We start from the raw sequence: 17,366 nt of genomic DNA, 5'->3' as shown, positions 1-17,366 counted from the left end.
TCTCAAATCCAACAAATCCATCTGGCTTTTTATTGTTTTGCATCCAGCTTAAATTCAAAATTGCATTAACATACCGTACATTGTATGTGCTGTACTGCTGCTTTACTAGGCTTTTCCCATAGTGTTTATTTATTTAATGGACCTTCTACATTGTTACAGGCTAGCCTAGGCTCAAAATAAATGCAAGACAACTAAAGCCAAATAAAGCAATGTTAGCTTTTCCTCAGAAACTCCCAAATACAAACCAAATTAACGGCCCATTTTGTTGGGGGTCCAAAACATACAGGTCGAATCTACAAAGAAATGATGCTATCGAAGCGCGAACGAGAAAAACTACAATTACCACAAAGACCCCAAACACAACTCTTCCGGTTTACGGTTACCACGGGAGACCAAAGGAAGCCACATCCTCTAAGTACAGGAGACTGTAAAGCAACTAAGAGTTTGACACTTTTCTCAAAACATTTGCTAACGTTATTCGGTATAATCTAATTCGGTCTTTTAATTTATCAGTCTGCTTTTAATGTTAAGCGTCTTTGGTACTGGGCAACAGTGTCGTTTTACGCAGGAAACTAGCAAAGCTAACGGTACAGGCTAACGTTACCTTTACGAGCTTGAGGCCGCATGTAGCTAGTTAGGTTGGGAAAATTAGCTGACTTTATTAGTTTAGTTTGCGAATTCGCTTTAGTTAATGTCTTCTCGCATAAACTCGTTTATCTGCACTGTAAGGAATTCATTTCGGACTGACAGAGGTGTGTAACGTTGTCACCACCACCATGTTTATCTACCTCAGCAAGAAGGTGAGTGCCTAAGGCCCTCTTATGCTCTGTCATCTTTATCTATATAACCACAAATCAACAAGTCAGTCACCACATAGGGCTTTAACAGTGTGGCTTTCCATGTTTTATAGATTGCCATACCCAACAATATCCATTTAAAATGTGTCTCCTGGAACAAAGATCAAGGCTTCATTGCCTGCGGAGGAGACGATGGTCTTCTTAGAGTTCTAAAGCTTGAAACTCAGACAGGTAAGTTCAAGGGATGGAGCTAACAGCCTGCCCAGTCCTGGTAAGCTCTCATAAGTTCAGGCTATTTCTAGCTGCCCCTAAATCTGCAATTTAGTTTCTAAGACTGGTATGACTTGATTTTAAACATTTAAATGGCATACTACTACTACTACAACTAATAATAATACTGATAATAATAATAATTATTATAATAATAATAATAATGATAATTTTAATAATATTGATATTAATGTACAAATACAGTGTAGCCCAAGATCAAATCACACACATCTGTAAAAGTTGTCCATTGTTGTTTAACCATACTCTGATGCTGGCTGGCTGGCTGTGTATTTATTTACTGCTGTTACTTTGCTTCAGAGTATTAAAGTTTATCTGCAACAGTTAAAGTTGTTATGTAATGCCCATGTGAATGAGATTTCAGGATTTTTGAAACGATGCCTCTTACACATTGTGTAAGAAATGTTCTGAAACTTCATGAGTTTTTGTCTGTGTTTTGGTACCTCAGTGTCCAGTCACACAAGGCCGTACAAATGGTACCACCCAGTCCACTTCATCTGTTGGACAGAGTCACTTTTATGTCATTATATTGTTAAACAAACAAATAAGCCCACCACTGGTAAAGTGAAAGAAATAAGAAAAACTGTTGCAGTCCTGAAACTGATCTCTTTTACTGCTTTGTCAACAGACGATGCCAAACTTAAAGGTCTTGCAGCACCCAGTAATTTGTCGATGAACCAGACTCTAGAAGGACACAGTGGTAAGTTATATTCGATATTTGCCAACTATGTTTTTATCATTCTGTGTTAGAAACAGTGTCCACAAAATGAAAGACACAGTCCTGTGAGGATGTGGAGTCATAGGAACATTACCTGACATCTAATGTTTACAACACTTGCAGGCGCAGTACAAGTAGTCACATGGAATGAACAGTATGAAAAGCTGACGACCAGTGATCAGAATGGACTCATCATTGTATGGATGCTGTACAAAGGTAAAAGCTAATATATATATATATATATGTATGTATAAATATGTAATAGATTTGGCTTTTATAGCTGTTTGGCTTCGCCTCTTCCAAAGGTGCATGGTATGAGGAGATGATCAACAACCGGAACAAATCGGTGGTGAGGAGCATGAGTTGGAATGCTGACGGTCAGAAAATCTGCATTGTGTATGAAGATGGAGCGGTCATTGTTGGATCTGTAGATGGTAAAATATTGTAACTGCTAAAAATCAAATAAACAGCAATAAATCACAGCCAGATAAACATAAAATCACTAAGCCTCCATGCTTGTTCGTATACTAAGGAAATAATTACAAATATGTACTGTGGGATAAATGCCCCCCTTTATTTGTTTGTTTAGGAAATCGCATTTGGGGAAAGGAGCTAAAGGGAAATCAGCTTGCTCATGTGGCATGGTCTCCTGACAGCAAGATCCTTCTCTTTGGCATGGCCAACGGGGAAGTACAAATCTATGACAATCAAGGAAACTTCATAGTGAGTTTATAAGCTTAAATTAAATAGAAATGTCGGTTAATCTCAGTACTGAATTCAGTCTGTGGAAGAAGTGTTAACATACATTTGGTATTTTCATAGGTGAGGGAACCTCTTTAAAGCTTTTTATGGTGGGATATTGTCTTGTTAATCATCCAGAAATAACTAGATTTTCTAATGCCCTTTACTGTAAGACTTTGGTGACTCAGAGATCGTGGTTTCATATGTCTGGTTTCATATGCCTGAAAGTGATTCTGCCTTTCTTTCAGGCTTATTAAATCCTATCATAGGCTTGCAGTTTCTTAGCACATGTTGATTTTTTTATGGTCTCTGTTATGTTTCAGATGAAAATGACCATCAGCTGTCTCACCAATGCTACTGGAGCTGTCAGTATAGCTGGTATCCATTGGTACGCGGGAACTGGGGGTTACATCGAACCAGACTGTCCATGCCTTGCTATCTGTTTTGACAATGGAAGATGCCAGATCATGCGTTACGAGAATGATGAAAGTAAGGAAAAAAATGCCGTATATTATTCTGCTCACATGTGAATGAAATGTTTACCAGCAATGATTAGCTATGCTGTCGTCATTGTTTATTAGATCCTGTGTGTATTGACACCCTGATGAATGTGGTCAGTATCCAGTGGAATCATTGTGGCAGTGTTCTGGCAGTGGCGGGCTCTCTGAGAGCCTCAAATCTGGAGAAAGAATTCAATGTTGTGCAGTTCTACACACCATTCGGAGAGGTTAGGGTGAAAATTTTGTCTTCTTACTTACACAAAGTTTCATGTATGAAGATCAGGCATAAGCAGTGCACTACCATGCATTTTTCCTGTGCGTATCATGTATGGGAACAAACAGCAGAATAACTTATATATAAAGGACTGAGAAGAATACAATATGTTATGTGCTTTGCACTCCAAGACAGGATGAATTTTATTTTTTACACATCTTCTCTGTGTTTAAACAGCATTTGAGAACTCTAAAGGTTCCTGGGAAGCAGATGACAGGAGTTGCCTGGGAGGGAGGAGGGCTGCGTATTGGCCTGGCTGTGGACTCTTACATCTACTTTGCCAACATAAGACCAGACTACAAGGTAAATGCCAGCACTTGTGGCTTTGTTGTTTGCTTTTACTTGAAGTCTTTACAGAAGAAACAATTCTTGAAGACACTTGTCCACAAGCTAAAAACCATATTTAATCTAGCATGATTATGTTTGCAACACTAGCCATGGTGAATCTCACCAGCTGTTTTTTTTTTAATCTCTTAACAGTGGGGCTACTGTTGCAGCACAGTGGTCTATGCCTACACAAAGCCAGAGCGCCAGGAGTACTGCGTGGTGTTCTGGGACACCAAAAACAACGAGAAGTTTGTCAAATATGTCAAGAGCTTGATGTCTGTCACTACCTCAGGGGACTTCTGCATCCTTGCCAGCAAGGCAGATGACACCCAGCCTCAGGTACAGACACCTCTACATTATATGTCCTAACATGACAACAGTGAAAGGGTACAAAAAAGAACAAAACTTGTTATAATTTATAAAACACTGCAGGTTGACTTGATAGTTACATGCTGTATGACTCACAGACAAGCTTAATCATTTCTTTTGAATGATCTGTTCTAACTCTTAGAATGGAGGATATACAGTGAACTTTAATAGTAGGAATCACAAATGTTTATTTGCTGTCTTGCCTGCTGTTTTTCCAATTCATTGCCACCCAGGAGGATGCTGAGTTAGAGTCTGGGACTCATGCAAGGGTAATATACAAATTAAAACCACAAACTCAAAATGAGGTCTGTCTGTTCTGCTAAAGAATCATAAATTGACCTGTAGACTAATGTTATATTGTTGTGTGTTTTTCAGTATGTCCTGATTCTGTGCAACTCCATTGGGACTCCTCTGGACTCAAAATACATTGACATTGGTAAGCTCATACGGTCAAGTGAGAAATATTAATCTTGCAAGGCCACTAGTAAGCTCGTCCTTAAAACTAATTTTCTTACATTCTACCATCTACTAAACATTTAGTAGTTGCATGTTTCATAGACCCACAGCATCCTATAGCAAATAGACTGCGAGCGCTGGGTGTCTTCATATTTCATAAATTATAATAAATAAATAAATAAATTCAGCATTTTGTCTCTGTTTGACAGGGCTGAATGTTTGCTGAGAAGTTCAAACTTAGACACTTTAAAATCTCAGTGCCTCGAATGCGATCCAGAAATCCCATCTTGGTAAATAATTAGAGAGTGAGTTCCAGTGAATGCCTTTTGGAGCTCTCTTATGGCCTTATGAGACCTTTTTTGCCAGACTATTCTGATTGCGAACACACTGTTATTTCATTGTATTCATCCACACAGAAAAAAATAATGCACCTAATTGTTTTTTGTTCAAAATTTCAGACATTAAAAACATTAATTTGCCAGTGTTTTCAATATAATTTTTTATAGTTATGGTATTTATGTAACTTTTCACCAACCAAATAAAAATTAAATACCTGAGTACTATTAACGTGTACGTGCTCAAATTCTATGATCTGAGATCAACAAGAACAAACAAAAAACTCAGAAATCCTTTGAGTTGGTGACACTGGTAACGCACGGTTGTATGTGTTTATAATGTAATGCCAGAATGTCAACACACGCACACACACACACACACACACACACACATACATATACATACATACACACATTGTAATGTAATGCCAGAATGTCAATGCGCACACACACACACACACACACGTTGTGTTGTGTTGTAAATTGACTAAGTTGTTCCAAACTGACAAAACATTACATACACTCTACACTGACGTTCATCTTTGTAATTAAGTTTGTTACTTTTACGCTTGGTCAGATCCGCTGTTTGTCACCATGACCAAGACTCATGTGATTGCTGCATCCAAAGAGGCTTTCTACTTGTGGCAGTACAGAGTGGCAAAAAAATTAACTGCTTTGGAGATCAACCAAGTGACAAGAACTAAGAAGGAGGGAAGAGAGAGGTGAGTGTTTGCTTCAGACACTGGCATATCATTTACAGTGTAATGGAGCCACATCTTGACTGGAAATCATAAGGACTGTAGTTAACAAAGCCAGGTAGTGGGTGGGGACAGAATAGAACACCCACGTTAGAACTTACAGTACACATCAAGCAGATCATGGAAAGTTACAGGGAGGCAAGATAACCACAAAGCGGTTGTGTGAGTCAGTGGAAGAAACCTTGGAATCACTGGCTCACTGTCAGTGTAGGGTGTTGGTACTGCCAGTGTTGTGAAAAGGATTCATTCATTTGAATCAAATGCCGCTGAGGTTCCAGACAGGCTGAGCATGACCTAATGTTCTGCCAGGGCTCCCATAGCACCTGGATCACAGTTCACGTCAGTGGAAAGAACAGCTGTTTGTCAGTCTGGCTGTCTCTGGCTCGTTCTCATTTGTTCTCACTTCCTACCTTTCTAGGGTCTACCACATTGACAGCACTCCGTCTGGAGCCAATGACAGTGGTCCAGATTTTGCAAAAGCCTTCACGGTAAGAGATGTTTTACCTCTCAAGTTGCACAAGCTTCGTAACATCCACCTTACAGTGCAATATCAAAAATGAACTTTCTACAAAGACACTTCTGAGCCACTTTAATACTGCATAATTTAAAAGTAAGATGTTAAATTAGAATTTTATCTCTCCACCCCTGTAAGTGCAGCCTTTTTTCACAGGGTTCAGTTCACTGAAACCTCTGAAATGTTAAACTTCCTGTATAAAATTGAATAAATAAGCATTAAACTAGCGCTAATAATAATTTTATTTCTAATACGCTATTATTTCTCAAAGGAATAAAATTAATGAGAATATAGAATCATTTTGTTCCACAGATAAACAGAATGAATTGTAACAGTTCATCTTTATATTTTTGCTCTTGTTCAGGCAACTCGAGATCCCATTTGCTGTATTACAGCAACCGATAAGACCCTAATAGTGGTATGTACATCTGTGCCTGTTTTTATTATACAAATTTTAACCATGCAATAAAATGAAATACACCGTGTAAATTAAAGACTGAGCGTTTGGGTATCTGTGTGCTTACAGGGTCGTGAGTCTGGCACTATCCATAGATACACCCTTCCAAATGTTGTTCTCACCCAGAAATATACTTTGAACAACAGAGCCTACTATCTGTCACTGAACTGCAATTCCAGGCAAGCATCAATGATGTTATGATTAAAGTCGTTGCTGTTGTTAACCAGCTCAAACTCAGTCTGTCATATTTAAAAGCTGTTTAATTTTTTTTAAGTTTGCATTTGCAGTGCTGCCACCTGAAATGTAATGATTCTTTTCCTTAGTCGTCTGGCCATAATCGACATCGCTGGAGTGCTGACTTTGTTGGACCTGGAAGTCCGTGCCTCCACAGACGACCTCACAGGAAATCAGTCGTCTGCAGGAGATCCATCCAAGTTTGAGCGTAAGGATGTTTGGGACATGAAGTGGGCAAATGACAATCCCGATCTATTTGCCATGATGGAGAAGACCAGGATGTACGTCTTCAGGAACCTAGACCCAGAGGTGAGTTTTAAGGTGTTTGTATGATGGTAAGCTGCGTTGTCTTATTGTTGCTAAATAAACATCAAGTAATAATGTGTGTTAAAAAACAGGAACCAATCCAGACGTCTGGATACATTTGCAACTTTGAAGACCTGGAAATCAAATCTGTCCTGCTTGATGAAATCATGAAGGTAAAAGAAAATGCCATTGAGAAGCTGAGAAATTCTGACACAATCATGACCACGTATGCTTATTCATCATACTTACTTTATAGATCAAACTGCTGGGTTTATTTTGTATCTAAAGTATCCTAAAGCAGATGGAAGAAGAAGCTTTTCTCATAACTAGAACTTTATTATACCTCGAAAGTACTTCAAAATGTAGTTTGTATCTGTTGATTTAACTAAACACTCAATTATGGAATATTGCTCAACAGGATCCCGAAAGGCCTAACAAAGACAACCTCATCAACTTTGAAATCCGCTCTCTGAGAGACAGTCGTGCATTGATTGAAAAAGTGGGGATTGACGATGCCTCGTTGTTCATTGAAGACAATCCTCACCCAAGACTCTGGTAAATGTAAAATTTTGATCTCTACTTTTGATCCAGCATAAAACATGGCTCTGAGTTACTTTATTAATCCAAAGCTGGGAAATTACTTCTCTGCATTTAACCCATCACTGGTTGAAACACACACACATGCAACATGCAGTGAAACACACAGGAGCAGTGGGCTGCACCAAGCGCCCAGGGAGCATATATTGGGGGTTAAGTGCCTTGCTCAAGGGCCGGCTAAGGAGGGTGGGGACATTACCACTCCACCACACTCAAATTTTTCCAGCCCGTCCGGTGGGGGAAGCGAACCAGCAACCCAAGCCGCTTCTCCAATCTCTAGGCCACGGCTGCCCCCTTTACAGTCATTTACAGTAATTTTTGCAATGCAGGGCCTCTCAGTCAAAATAAAACAAAAAACTTAAGTAGTGTGGGGTTATGGGAGTTGTTGTCGTCTTTGTTAACAACTACCACTGCAGATCAAAATCAGTCTGATGTGACCCAGTCAGAAATGTTCGTGGAGGAGGTAATATTCAATGTCTTATTCACATTAGGTTTAGGCCATGTTCACTAATTTCCTTCTTCACTGTTTGACTCTCCTGAAAGTTACAGCATCAAGGAACCAAATGAAACACACTGTTAGCTTGAACAAAACTCCAGTTATATCTGGGTTTAAATGTTGTTGGAAACATTTGGGATACTGTAACTACACAACTCAGTTCAATGTGTAACATAGGTCTAGTCGTGTATAGATAATTGAATTCAGGGTTTAAGTTTAAGTGCTGTATTTCAGTTGTGCGGGTGTGTAAAGGCACACGTGCTGCAGGTGCAGGTCAGGAAAGTCAGGAAATGCTCAAAGTCAGAGTCAAAATGCTGCTTACACTGGTTGTTGCTCCACTACAAAAATAAGGCAATAAGTCTAAGTTAGGTTTTTTGATTTGTAGTACAAGTTTGGAAGATCTGATCAAAAGAGTTGAGTTGTTTTTTTCTCATTTTTTGGCACTGATCTGTCGTGTCCTTTAAGGTTATGTTAGTGGAATTTGTTTTTCTGTAGCCACGTTGTCCATCTCTTCTCATACTCAGGCTATCCATTTCTTTTTCTGCCAGTGTTTGTTTGTTGGATGAAACAAAAACATCTCTTCTCGGGCAGCTTTTCTTATTGAATCATTATTTCTATGCAATGATACAAGTACAATTCAGCATTCGATTCTTTAAAGCAATTTTTCTAAATTCCTTGTGTTTTACAAAAAGAAAAAAAGACATTTGAACTTTATTGTGAGCAGAATCTGAAATGAATGTCTGCCAAATGCCAAATGTGGATGCATTTCTCCTTTGACTATCCAACACACTGGTAAATGAAGTAAATGAAAAGAAGTTTTTACTGCTTTTTGGTGTCAAGTGCCTTGTTTCCCGCAACTTCAAACAAGAAAATTTTGATTTCTTTTTTATTTTCCTTCCTTCCTTTCCTAAAATCCGAACAATACTGGATTAATTTCTACAAGCAGATTTTTTAAATTCTATAATAATTGAATAAAATTGTTGTGAGCAGTATTCTTATACAAAAGATGCCCATGTACATCTGTGATCATTTTGAAGTTGCTTTATTGCAACATTTCTTAATAAATAAATACTAGTCAGGCCCAACAGTTTTGCTGTTGCTTGGCCGGTGGATTTCTTTATCTACCAGTCAACTTGACCGGTGAGTCAAGAATTTAAGACTCTGGTTTTGTCACCACTATACATACTACTGTGTGCTGATGTGGGAGGAGCATAACAGAGTATGAGAGATTTATGGAAAGTCTTCTGAAGTAGCAGTGTGATTGCTCTAGCTTATGTGTGTTCTCTGGCTGATGTGTCAGTTCTTGCAGCATCCCTCAAAATCTGGCAATATGAAATAAAGGCCCTTCCTATAGGAGCCAGTTCCAGTCTTAGTCATAGGATAGTATTTGCACACATTTGATGTAGTTATCATTTCAAATGTGGCAAGTAACCTCTACTCTACTTATTATCTATATTGAAAACAACTGCAGGATGTTATCCGTCAGTATGAAGGGTTATAGCTGTGCTTTACGAGATATGGTCATGTCTTTATCAGACAGCTCTCCAAGGAGTTATGTTTCCAGCTCACTCTAACATCACTGATGGCACAAACACTTTCCTAGCTTTTAATTCATTTCAGTTCAATTCAATTTATTTATTTAGTGTCAAATCACAACAAAAGTTGTCTCATGACATTTTCCAGTTTGAGCAGGTTTTACACGAAACTCTTTAATTTGATTTTTAGAGAGACCCAACAAAATCCCCATGAGCAAGCACTTGGTGACAGTGGCGAGGAAAAACTTTCTTTTAAAAATCAGAAACCTCGGAGCAGACCCCGACTCAATGTGGGTGGCCATCTGCCATGACCTTGCATTTTAGTCAACACAAGTTCAAAGAGCATCATATTCTGATTTGTAAGGCCCTACAAAGATAGAAAATATGTATGATAGAAAATTACATGTATGTGATCTAAGATTCCACCAGGATTCCACTGGGATTTATGCATGGACATCATGGCATGCAACCCCTCTGGTGATAGTAGCTATCTCACCCCTCTCTTTGTTATGAACCTGTCAGGCGTCTGCTGGCTGAGGCAGCCCTCCAGAAACTGGATCTGAAGATGGCTGAAAAGGCCTTCGTCCGCTGCAAAGACTACCAGGGCATTGAGTTTGTCAAGCGCCTGGGCAACCTGCAGAGCGAGCCCATGAAGCAGGCAGAGGTGGCAGCTTACTTCGGCAGCTTTGAGGAAGCTGAGCGGATGTACCTGGATATGGATCGCAGGTATATTTATCCATATTTGTTGGGACATATTTAATGGTGACATAAAAACCTCCACTGTTCGATTTGGGCCTTGTTTGCCTTTGCTTTTGCTCAGTCTGTGTTTTTTAATGTGTGTGTAAACTCGTGCCACCTGTTTGTCAGGCGGGATTACCAGGGGATGTTTTATTTCCTTTTAGGGATCTTGCCATCAGCCTTAGGATCAAGCTGGGAGACTGGTTCAGGGTGCTCCAGCTGCTCAAAACTGGCTCTGGCGACTGTGATGATGCTCTGCTGGAACAGGCATACAATGCAGTTGGAGACTATTTTGCTGACAGACAGAAGTGGTATTGAAACTTGCTGAAACTTGTTTACCCTTTCTTTCTCTGCTTGTTCAGTGTATGTGTGTCTTCGGTATACAAGCAATGTATACCCACACTATATTAAGTTTATTCATAATATGCAATACAGTGTGAATATTTCAGAAGCAACAGTTCTGCATTGTGATACATCTGATTTGATTAACTTCTCGTGCTGAGATCTCATATTAGCTCCAGCTCCAGCTTTGGAATGTATTTTTATACAGAACTGTGGGTTTTGTTCCCCATCTCTTAAAATGATATAGCATTTGGACAGGACCTCATCACAGTCAGTGTGAACAGCATGAATTAGCGCAACTGCCAATAACTTTGTCAATGCATCTATGGGCCTGTAACAGTTGTTCCAAGACAGGTATGAAAACAGGTGAACCCATCCTTTAAGACCAAAGAAAACAATAGGTATTAAACTTAAATGTTCTTTTTTCCCCCCAAGGGTTAATGCAGTGCAGTACTATCTTCAAGGTCGTAACCAGGAGAGGCTGGCAGAATGCTACTACATGTTAGAGGACTATGATGGCCTTGAAAGGCTGACTACTGTGTTGCCGGAGAATCATAAACTTTTACCGGTGAGCCATGTGTTCTGGTTTAACCAAAAAGAACTCTTACACATTCTCCTTGGCCTTAATGTTGGCGTTTCAGACATCAGTCATCCTGTACCTATAAATAAAACCAAGTCTAGTGTTTATCCTCTATGCGAATTCCCATTCCCCATCTCTACATTGCAGGAGATTGGACAGATGTTTGCCACTGTGGGTATGTGTGAACAGGCTGTGAACGCCTACTTGAAGTGCAACCAGCCCAAAGCTGCTGTCGACACTTGTGTCCATCTGAACCAGGTGAGAGACAGACAGAGAGCCTGTGCCGCCAGTTTCTGAGTGACACTTTGAAGACATACAAAGTTTGACTGCTTTGGACCACAGCAGACACTGTGGCACACGCCGTCCTCCCACTCACATCTTCTTCCTGAGTGATATTTAGCTCTTGAGTGTGAATGCTGCTCTCAAACTACACTCTTTCAGTGCTGATTTTAACATTTAGCTCAAGAGTTGCTTTAACAGTTCTTTGTTCAGGCTTGGACTGAAAAAAAGAAAAACTTTTCAAGTAATATAAGCTGCAGCTGGTGTACTTGATACACAAAAGGCCACAGCTGACTTTAGTTTGATGTTAAATTTGTGCTGTAATTGACCCTGTGTTAATTCCAAAGGACAAGTTGTTATCAGTCCCAGCTTCCTCCCTTCTCAGCAGCTCATCCTGCTGCGTTAATGCTGTGTTTTCGACAATGAAATGAACAGGCTCTCACTTTGACTGTTTCCTCTTAACCTCCCTGTTGGCTCATCCCTGGAGTATTTTAAAAATACAGTGGCTTTTCATGCTATCTAACTGCTGTGCTTTGACTGTAAGGAAAATATGCAGCTATGGGTTTTTTCAGAAAGGCTTAATTTAAGTAAAGGTTACATTTCTGGGCGGCACGGTGGTGCAGTGGTTAGCACTGTCGCCTCATAGCAAGAGGGTTCCAGGTTCGAATCCCGGTCTGGGCCCTTCTATGTGGAGTTTACATGTTCTCCCTGTGCCTGCGTGGGTTTTCTCCGGGTACTCCGGCTTCCTCCCACAATACCAAAAACATGCACATTAGGTTAATTGGCTACTCTAAATTGCCCCTAGGTGTGAGTGTGAGAGTGTGTGGTTGTTTGTCTTTGTGTGTTGGCCCTGCGACTGACTGGCGACCAGTCCAGGGTGAACCCCGCCTCTCGCCCGTAGTCAGCTGGGATAGGCTCCAGCTCCCCCGCGACCCTGACGGATAAGCGGTATAGAAAATGGATGGTTACATTTGTAGTTATGGTATCTGTCACATGAATCTGACATAGTAATGCTGTAATTTTGCTTTTCAAAGAAAGTTGTTGTTTTTTTTTTTTTTTACAGTGGAACAAAGCCGTGGAACTCACCAGGACCCACAACATGAAGGAGATTAAATCTCTCCTTTCCAAATATGCTTCACATCTGCTTGAGAAGAACAAAACTCTAGAGGCGGTTGAACTTTATCGGAAAGCGCACCATTTTCTTGATGCAGCCAAACTCATGTTTAAGGTAGGTTTACATTTCATGCTCATTTCTTTTGAGTAACTTCATTAAAAAAAAAATATTTGGCTTCTACATTCAAATAAATAGATCAGGAATAATAATATGAATAAAGTTGAATCACACCTGGGACCTTCTCATTGCAGGCCATTTTTTATGTTGTGGAATAGCTAAGATACTAGGAAATGACGAAGCTAATTTATAAATATATATATTATTGTGTCCTGTTACAGATAGCAGATGAAGAGGCGGAGAAAAGAACCCGACCGCTGCGGGTGAAGAAGCTCTATGTGCTGGCAGCCCGTCTTGTTGAGAATTACCACGAGCAGGTGAAGACGTCACAGCAGAGCAAAGCCAAAGGGAAGAAGTCTGAGGTAATATGTTACACTATGCTTTCTACATACAGTATTTATACCATAAAGGGTCAGATACTTAACATTATGCTGTGCTGATGCTACATTTGCTGTAATCAGGCAACATTTGCACTTGCCGGGCTGCTCGAGGAAGACGCAACCTCTCTAGATAATCGTATTGTGGACAACCCATGGCGTGGAGCCGAGGCGTATCACTTCTTTCTGCTCGCTCAGAGGCAGCTATATGAAGGCTACATGGAGAACGCCTTGCGCACAGGTTCTAAATCACACACACACTTCACTGCAGGCAGGCATTCAGTTTATGAACTGTTGTTATTTAGTATTGTGCCTTTCCTCTTTTTGGACTGCTACTTATTAGGTTATTTTCATGTTTTCCATATTTATTTGGAAAACTGAAGTCGAAATTACCCAGGTTGTCTCTGCACACTTTCTTTAAGTAGAATTTTTTCTGATGTTCTGTTTATGAAATTATATTAGATACCTTAGTATAATTTGTGTGTGAACAGGTAGGACAATACCGAATCATTATGTCAATCTCCTTACTAGATATACAAACTAGTAAAAGTAGAGAAAGAATGTGGATGAGCTTAAAGCTGAGGATGTTTCAGTTAAAGCATCATTACTCAGACTTCTGTTCCACTCCCACAATATTGTACATGGCACATACAATGCTTAACTTTAAAAACTGTGTTTCCTTTTTAATTACTGTGGTCATCATGTCTCCTAGCAGTCCCATAAATTTCAATCAAAATGGACTGAGCTTCTGCAGTTCACTATTGCAAAGCTCAGTATCATTATCAAGCCTTTTAGGAGAATATTAGACGTTGCTTAAATTTAATCCAACGTCACTTCCATTTCTGAGACAATGAACTCATGTTGATCTTCAGAGAGTTTACTGTAAGCAGTGTTTTGACTCAGTGTTTGCATAGTTTATTTCTACTCAACCATTAAAAACACAACCTATGCAAAACTGACTTTATCTCGCGTGTGAGGCCAACAGACACACATTTTGTCATGGTTTACACCACACTTGATAACATCTGAGCTGAATGCAAACTGTTCAGCTCAACCATGGAAGGGAATTACCTCAGAAAACATTCATATGCTGTTAGTTTCCTATAATCATTACAGCCAAACAGAGTGGAGGCCTAACTCTTCACTATTTCCTTCTGTTTTTTTAAAGCCCTTCACCTGCGTGAGTATGAGGACGTCATCCCAGTGGTGGAGATCTACTCTCTGCTCGCCATTTGTGCCACAGCCAATCGGGCCTTCGGCACATGCTCACAGGCTTTCATCAAGCTGGAGTCCTTAGACAGTCTGGGCCCAGAGCAGAGGCAGCTTTATGAGGATCTGGCCCTGGAGATCTTCACCAAGCACACCCCAAAGGACAGCCGCCCGCTGGAGCTGGACGGATCATCAGAGGGGTGAGTTTGCGTAAAACTGACTTCAAAAACTAGTGTTGAAATACAAACCAGTATTCTTTGTGCTTTTCTGTTGTGAAATATGATCTGTAAACTGTTTTTGTTCTTTTTCTTTTTAACTTATTAAAAAAAAAGTTCTTTAAAAGTTTCCAGCAAAACACAGAAAATACTCAAGCAGTTCATTTTTACAGCAAAATTTAAAATGATCAGTACTTGTTACTTGCTGTCAAAACAGAAGTGTAGAAATGTATTTTTTTTTCTTTTAACCTTAAAATGGATATTTGGACGATTTGTATACAGCAACTCCACAGTTTGTGTCAGGTGTGCCAAACAGAGCTATATAGACAAGGACTATGGACATGTGGGGTACGCTTTCATCCCTAAAATGCAAACTATTACATCACAGTATTCTCTGACTTACTAATTCTGTCTCTTTCCTTTTAGAGCGGAAGGAAAATTACCCACCTGCATTGTGACAGGTCTACCGATCCAGGAGTACCAGTTCTGGATGTGCAGTGCGTGTAAACACTGTGCTCTTGAGAATGAGATCCGCAAATATAACTTCTGCCCGCTGTGTCACAGTTCTGTAGCATGAAGCTCAGTTTCTTAAGAAAACTTCATTTTTGGAGGAAAAGCCACATTTCAAATCAGCGTAATGTACTTTAGCCCACATATATCTGGAACATGTAGTATTTACCTGTGGAAACGGGTGCACTTGGTTTCAACATTTCTTGAACCAATTTTGCTTTTTGCGTTTGGTACTTAAATAGGCAGCTATAAAGACGCTAACAGAACAAGCACCGCAACTGAAACTGTCATATGTGCTATCAAGAGGCAAAACATAGCAAAATACATGTTCAGTTAACTTCAATTTATATGTCTTTAATAATTTAGTTAAATGGATTTCTTTTATCTTTGACGTTGTAAAATACATGAATAAATATAACTACTTTGTAAACTATTTTTATATATGGAAGTAAGCCGTGAATAAACCATCACATTAAATACAACAATTTAAAATGTATCGATTGGATTTTATTTTCTGACCTTTTTAATGTTGTGCTGCATTCTTCGTCCCACTGTACATGACGGTGAAAACACTGTTCCCTAAAGGACAGTCTTTCAAACCATTATCAGCAACTACTCCAGTTGGAAACTGACAATCAGTACCCACACCATGTTTACATCGTCTGGAAATCAGGCTTTACAAATGAGAATCTATGCTGGAACTCTTAGGTGCGTTCAACCAGATGAAATAGCTCTTTAAGTGGGGTACGCTCTGTGCTCTCTGTGTGGTATATACTGAGGGCACAGTTCACACGGACACACTGCTTCTATTGTGCTTTAACTCTTGACATGCGACAGGATGGAATTTTACATTGCTGCATCAAGACAAAAATGTTTGCCTTAATTCAAATAATATAAATAATCTCGATCATCAACATTGACTGCATGGTAAGTAATTCAGACAACACTCATGGTTACAGGAAACAGCACCAGGAAATTCAATATGAAAGCATGTTCTCATGGCTCCACCGCTGAAGTCTGTATTGGAGTTGCTCTTGTCTCTGGCAAAAATCTTCTCCTGCCATCTGCTGTCAGTAAAAGGCATAAGTGGGTAGACTACAGCATTACAAACATTGGATAAACGTTTTCAATTTATGTGTGAAGGATATTCTCTGTGATTTAGTATGCATTGCTGTAAGAAGTGATATTCATGACGTTTATAGTACTAGTAGTGTTTTCATGCGTCAGCTCAGCTTGATTTGTCTTAATTGTCTTACATGGGCTAATTTTTTTTTTTTTTTTTTTTTTAGTATTGGCTGGGTCATTATGATTTTTTAACTCTTAAATAAGGAATTACTGTTTGATCAGTACTATTGCAGCATGACACTTTAATTGTGCTGATAAATCATTTGAATCATCTGGTTATATTATACACTTTGTATAACCAGCCTTGATTCTGTTTTTAGGTTTTCATATGAATTATCTGAATTATATTTCCATGTCCAGAATGAAATAAATGCATAATTTAATGTGGATGTCTGGTTCTCCAACAGCTCCTGAGTTTTTGAACAATGCTGAATCTTTTGGTGCTGTCTTAAGGTGGCCAGGTTGCAATGTGGCGCATCACAAACCACACAGTTTCACACCGCTTTCCTTGGCCATACAATAGCACTAAAACTTGTCACGCTTCCTTGAACACTTTTAAACTTCCCTCTGCTGCTATCATCATCAAATTCTGCATCAAGCAACTACAGGTGTATAATCTCAAACTTTGTGGGAATGATCCACTTGCAAGGGTTCATACACTGTACTACAGGCTGTTTTATGCTATTTTTTGTCTTTGCAACTAGGGTTGGACAGTTAATCAAAATATTATCAAAACTGCACTATGACCATGTGTAAAATCCACACGCAGGAGCTGCAGGTGTAGAATGTATCACAATATTCCATTATAAATGAAGCATTCTGGTCTACAGAGATGCTCTAGCCTACAAATTGTATCCTCTGGATGTTTAAAGAACATGCTTGTTGCGTACAGAATCCAGCAAAAATCACATCATTATTTTAGTATTTTAAGTTATTTATTTATTAAAGTTATTTTATATTTATTATACCTTATATCACCCTCTGCTGTGTTCACTGAATATTGAATTAATTTTACTTTGTTATTATAGTTATCAACAAATCAAATCCAAATGTCCCAT

At 39.3% G+C, this 17,366-nt stretch overlaps 1 protein-coding gene across 3 annotated transcripts; it reads left to right on the top strand.

The window, feature by feature from the left end:
- The first annotated feature begins 369 nt into the window (after nucleotides 1-369).
- On the top strand, nucleotides 370-16,455 carry wdr35 (WD repeat domain 35). 3 transcript variants are annotated; one of them, XM_046413489.1, is made up of 29 exons: nucleotides 370-568; nucleotides 730-800; nucleotides 911-1,028; nucleotides 1,714-1,785; nucleotides 1,927-2,019; nucleotides 2,109-2,237; nucleotides 2,393-2,526; nucleotides 2,868-3,033; nucleotides 3,126-3,271; nucleotides 3,496-3,621; nucleotides 3,799-3,984; nucleotides 4,248-4,283; nucleotides 4,390-4,450; nucleotides 5,383-5,527; nucleotides 5,982-6,051; nucleotides 6,442-6,495; nucleotides 6,604-6,713; nucleotides 6,858-7,077; nucleotides 7,167-7,247; nucleotides 7,493-7,629; nucleotides 10,225-10,428; nucleotides 10,605-10,751; nucleotides 11,218-11,350; nucleotides 11,510-11,620; nucleotides 12,705-12,869; nucleotides 13,094-13,234; nucleotides 13,334-13,490; nucleotides 14,418-14,658; nucleotides 15,100-16,455. In XM_046413489.1, the coding sequence occupies exons 2-29, from the start codon at nucleotides 777-779 to the stop codon at nucleotides 15,248-15,250; spliced, it is 3,558 nt and encodes a 1,185-aa protein (XP_046269445.1). In that variant the 5' UTR covers nucleotides 370-568; nucleotides 730-776; the 3' UTR covers nucleotides 15,251-16,455. The 3 variants fall into 3 exon arrangements, with proteins under 3 accessions (XP_046269445.1, XP_046269444.1, XP_046269446.1); XM_046413488.1 differs by having other exon boundaries at nucleotides 370-800; XM_046413490.1 differs by lacking the exon at nucleotides 4,248-4,283 and having other exon boundaries at nucleotides 370-800.
- Nucleotides 16,456-17,366: the final 911 nt, after the last annotated feature.

Source organism: Scatophagus argus, chromosome 15, assembly GCF_020382885.2.
Source record: "Scatophagus argus isolate fScaArg1 chromosome 15, fScaArg1.pri, whole genome shotgun sequence".
NCBI classification, from domain to species: Eukaryota; Metazoa; Chordata; class Actinopteri; family Scatophagidae; genus Scatophagus; species Scatophagus argus.
The sequence above is the reverse complement of the archived record's forward strand: the minus strand, read 5'-3'. Positions and strand labels throughout refer to the sequence as shown.

Excerpts from the sequence above, each read along its gene's own strand:
- wdr35 (XM_046413489.1), top strand. The coding sequence starts at position 777 with ATGTTTATCTACCTCAGCAAGAAG. Across the intron at positions 7,630-10,224 it reads AATCCTCACCCAAGACTCTG|GCGTCTGCTGGCTGAGGCAG; the intron begins GTAAATGTAAAA and ends TGAACCTGTCAG. Across the intron at positions 13,235-13,333 it reads CCAAAGGGAAGAAGTCTGAG|GCAACATTTGCACTTGCCGG; the intron begins GTAATATGTTAC and ends TGCTGTAATCAG.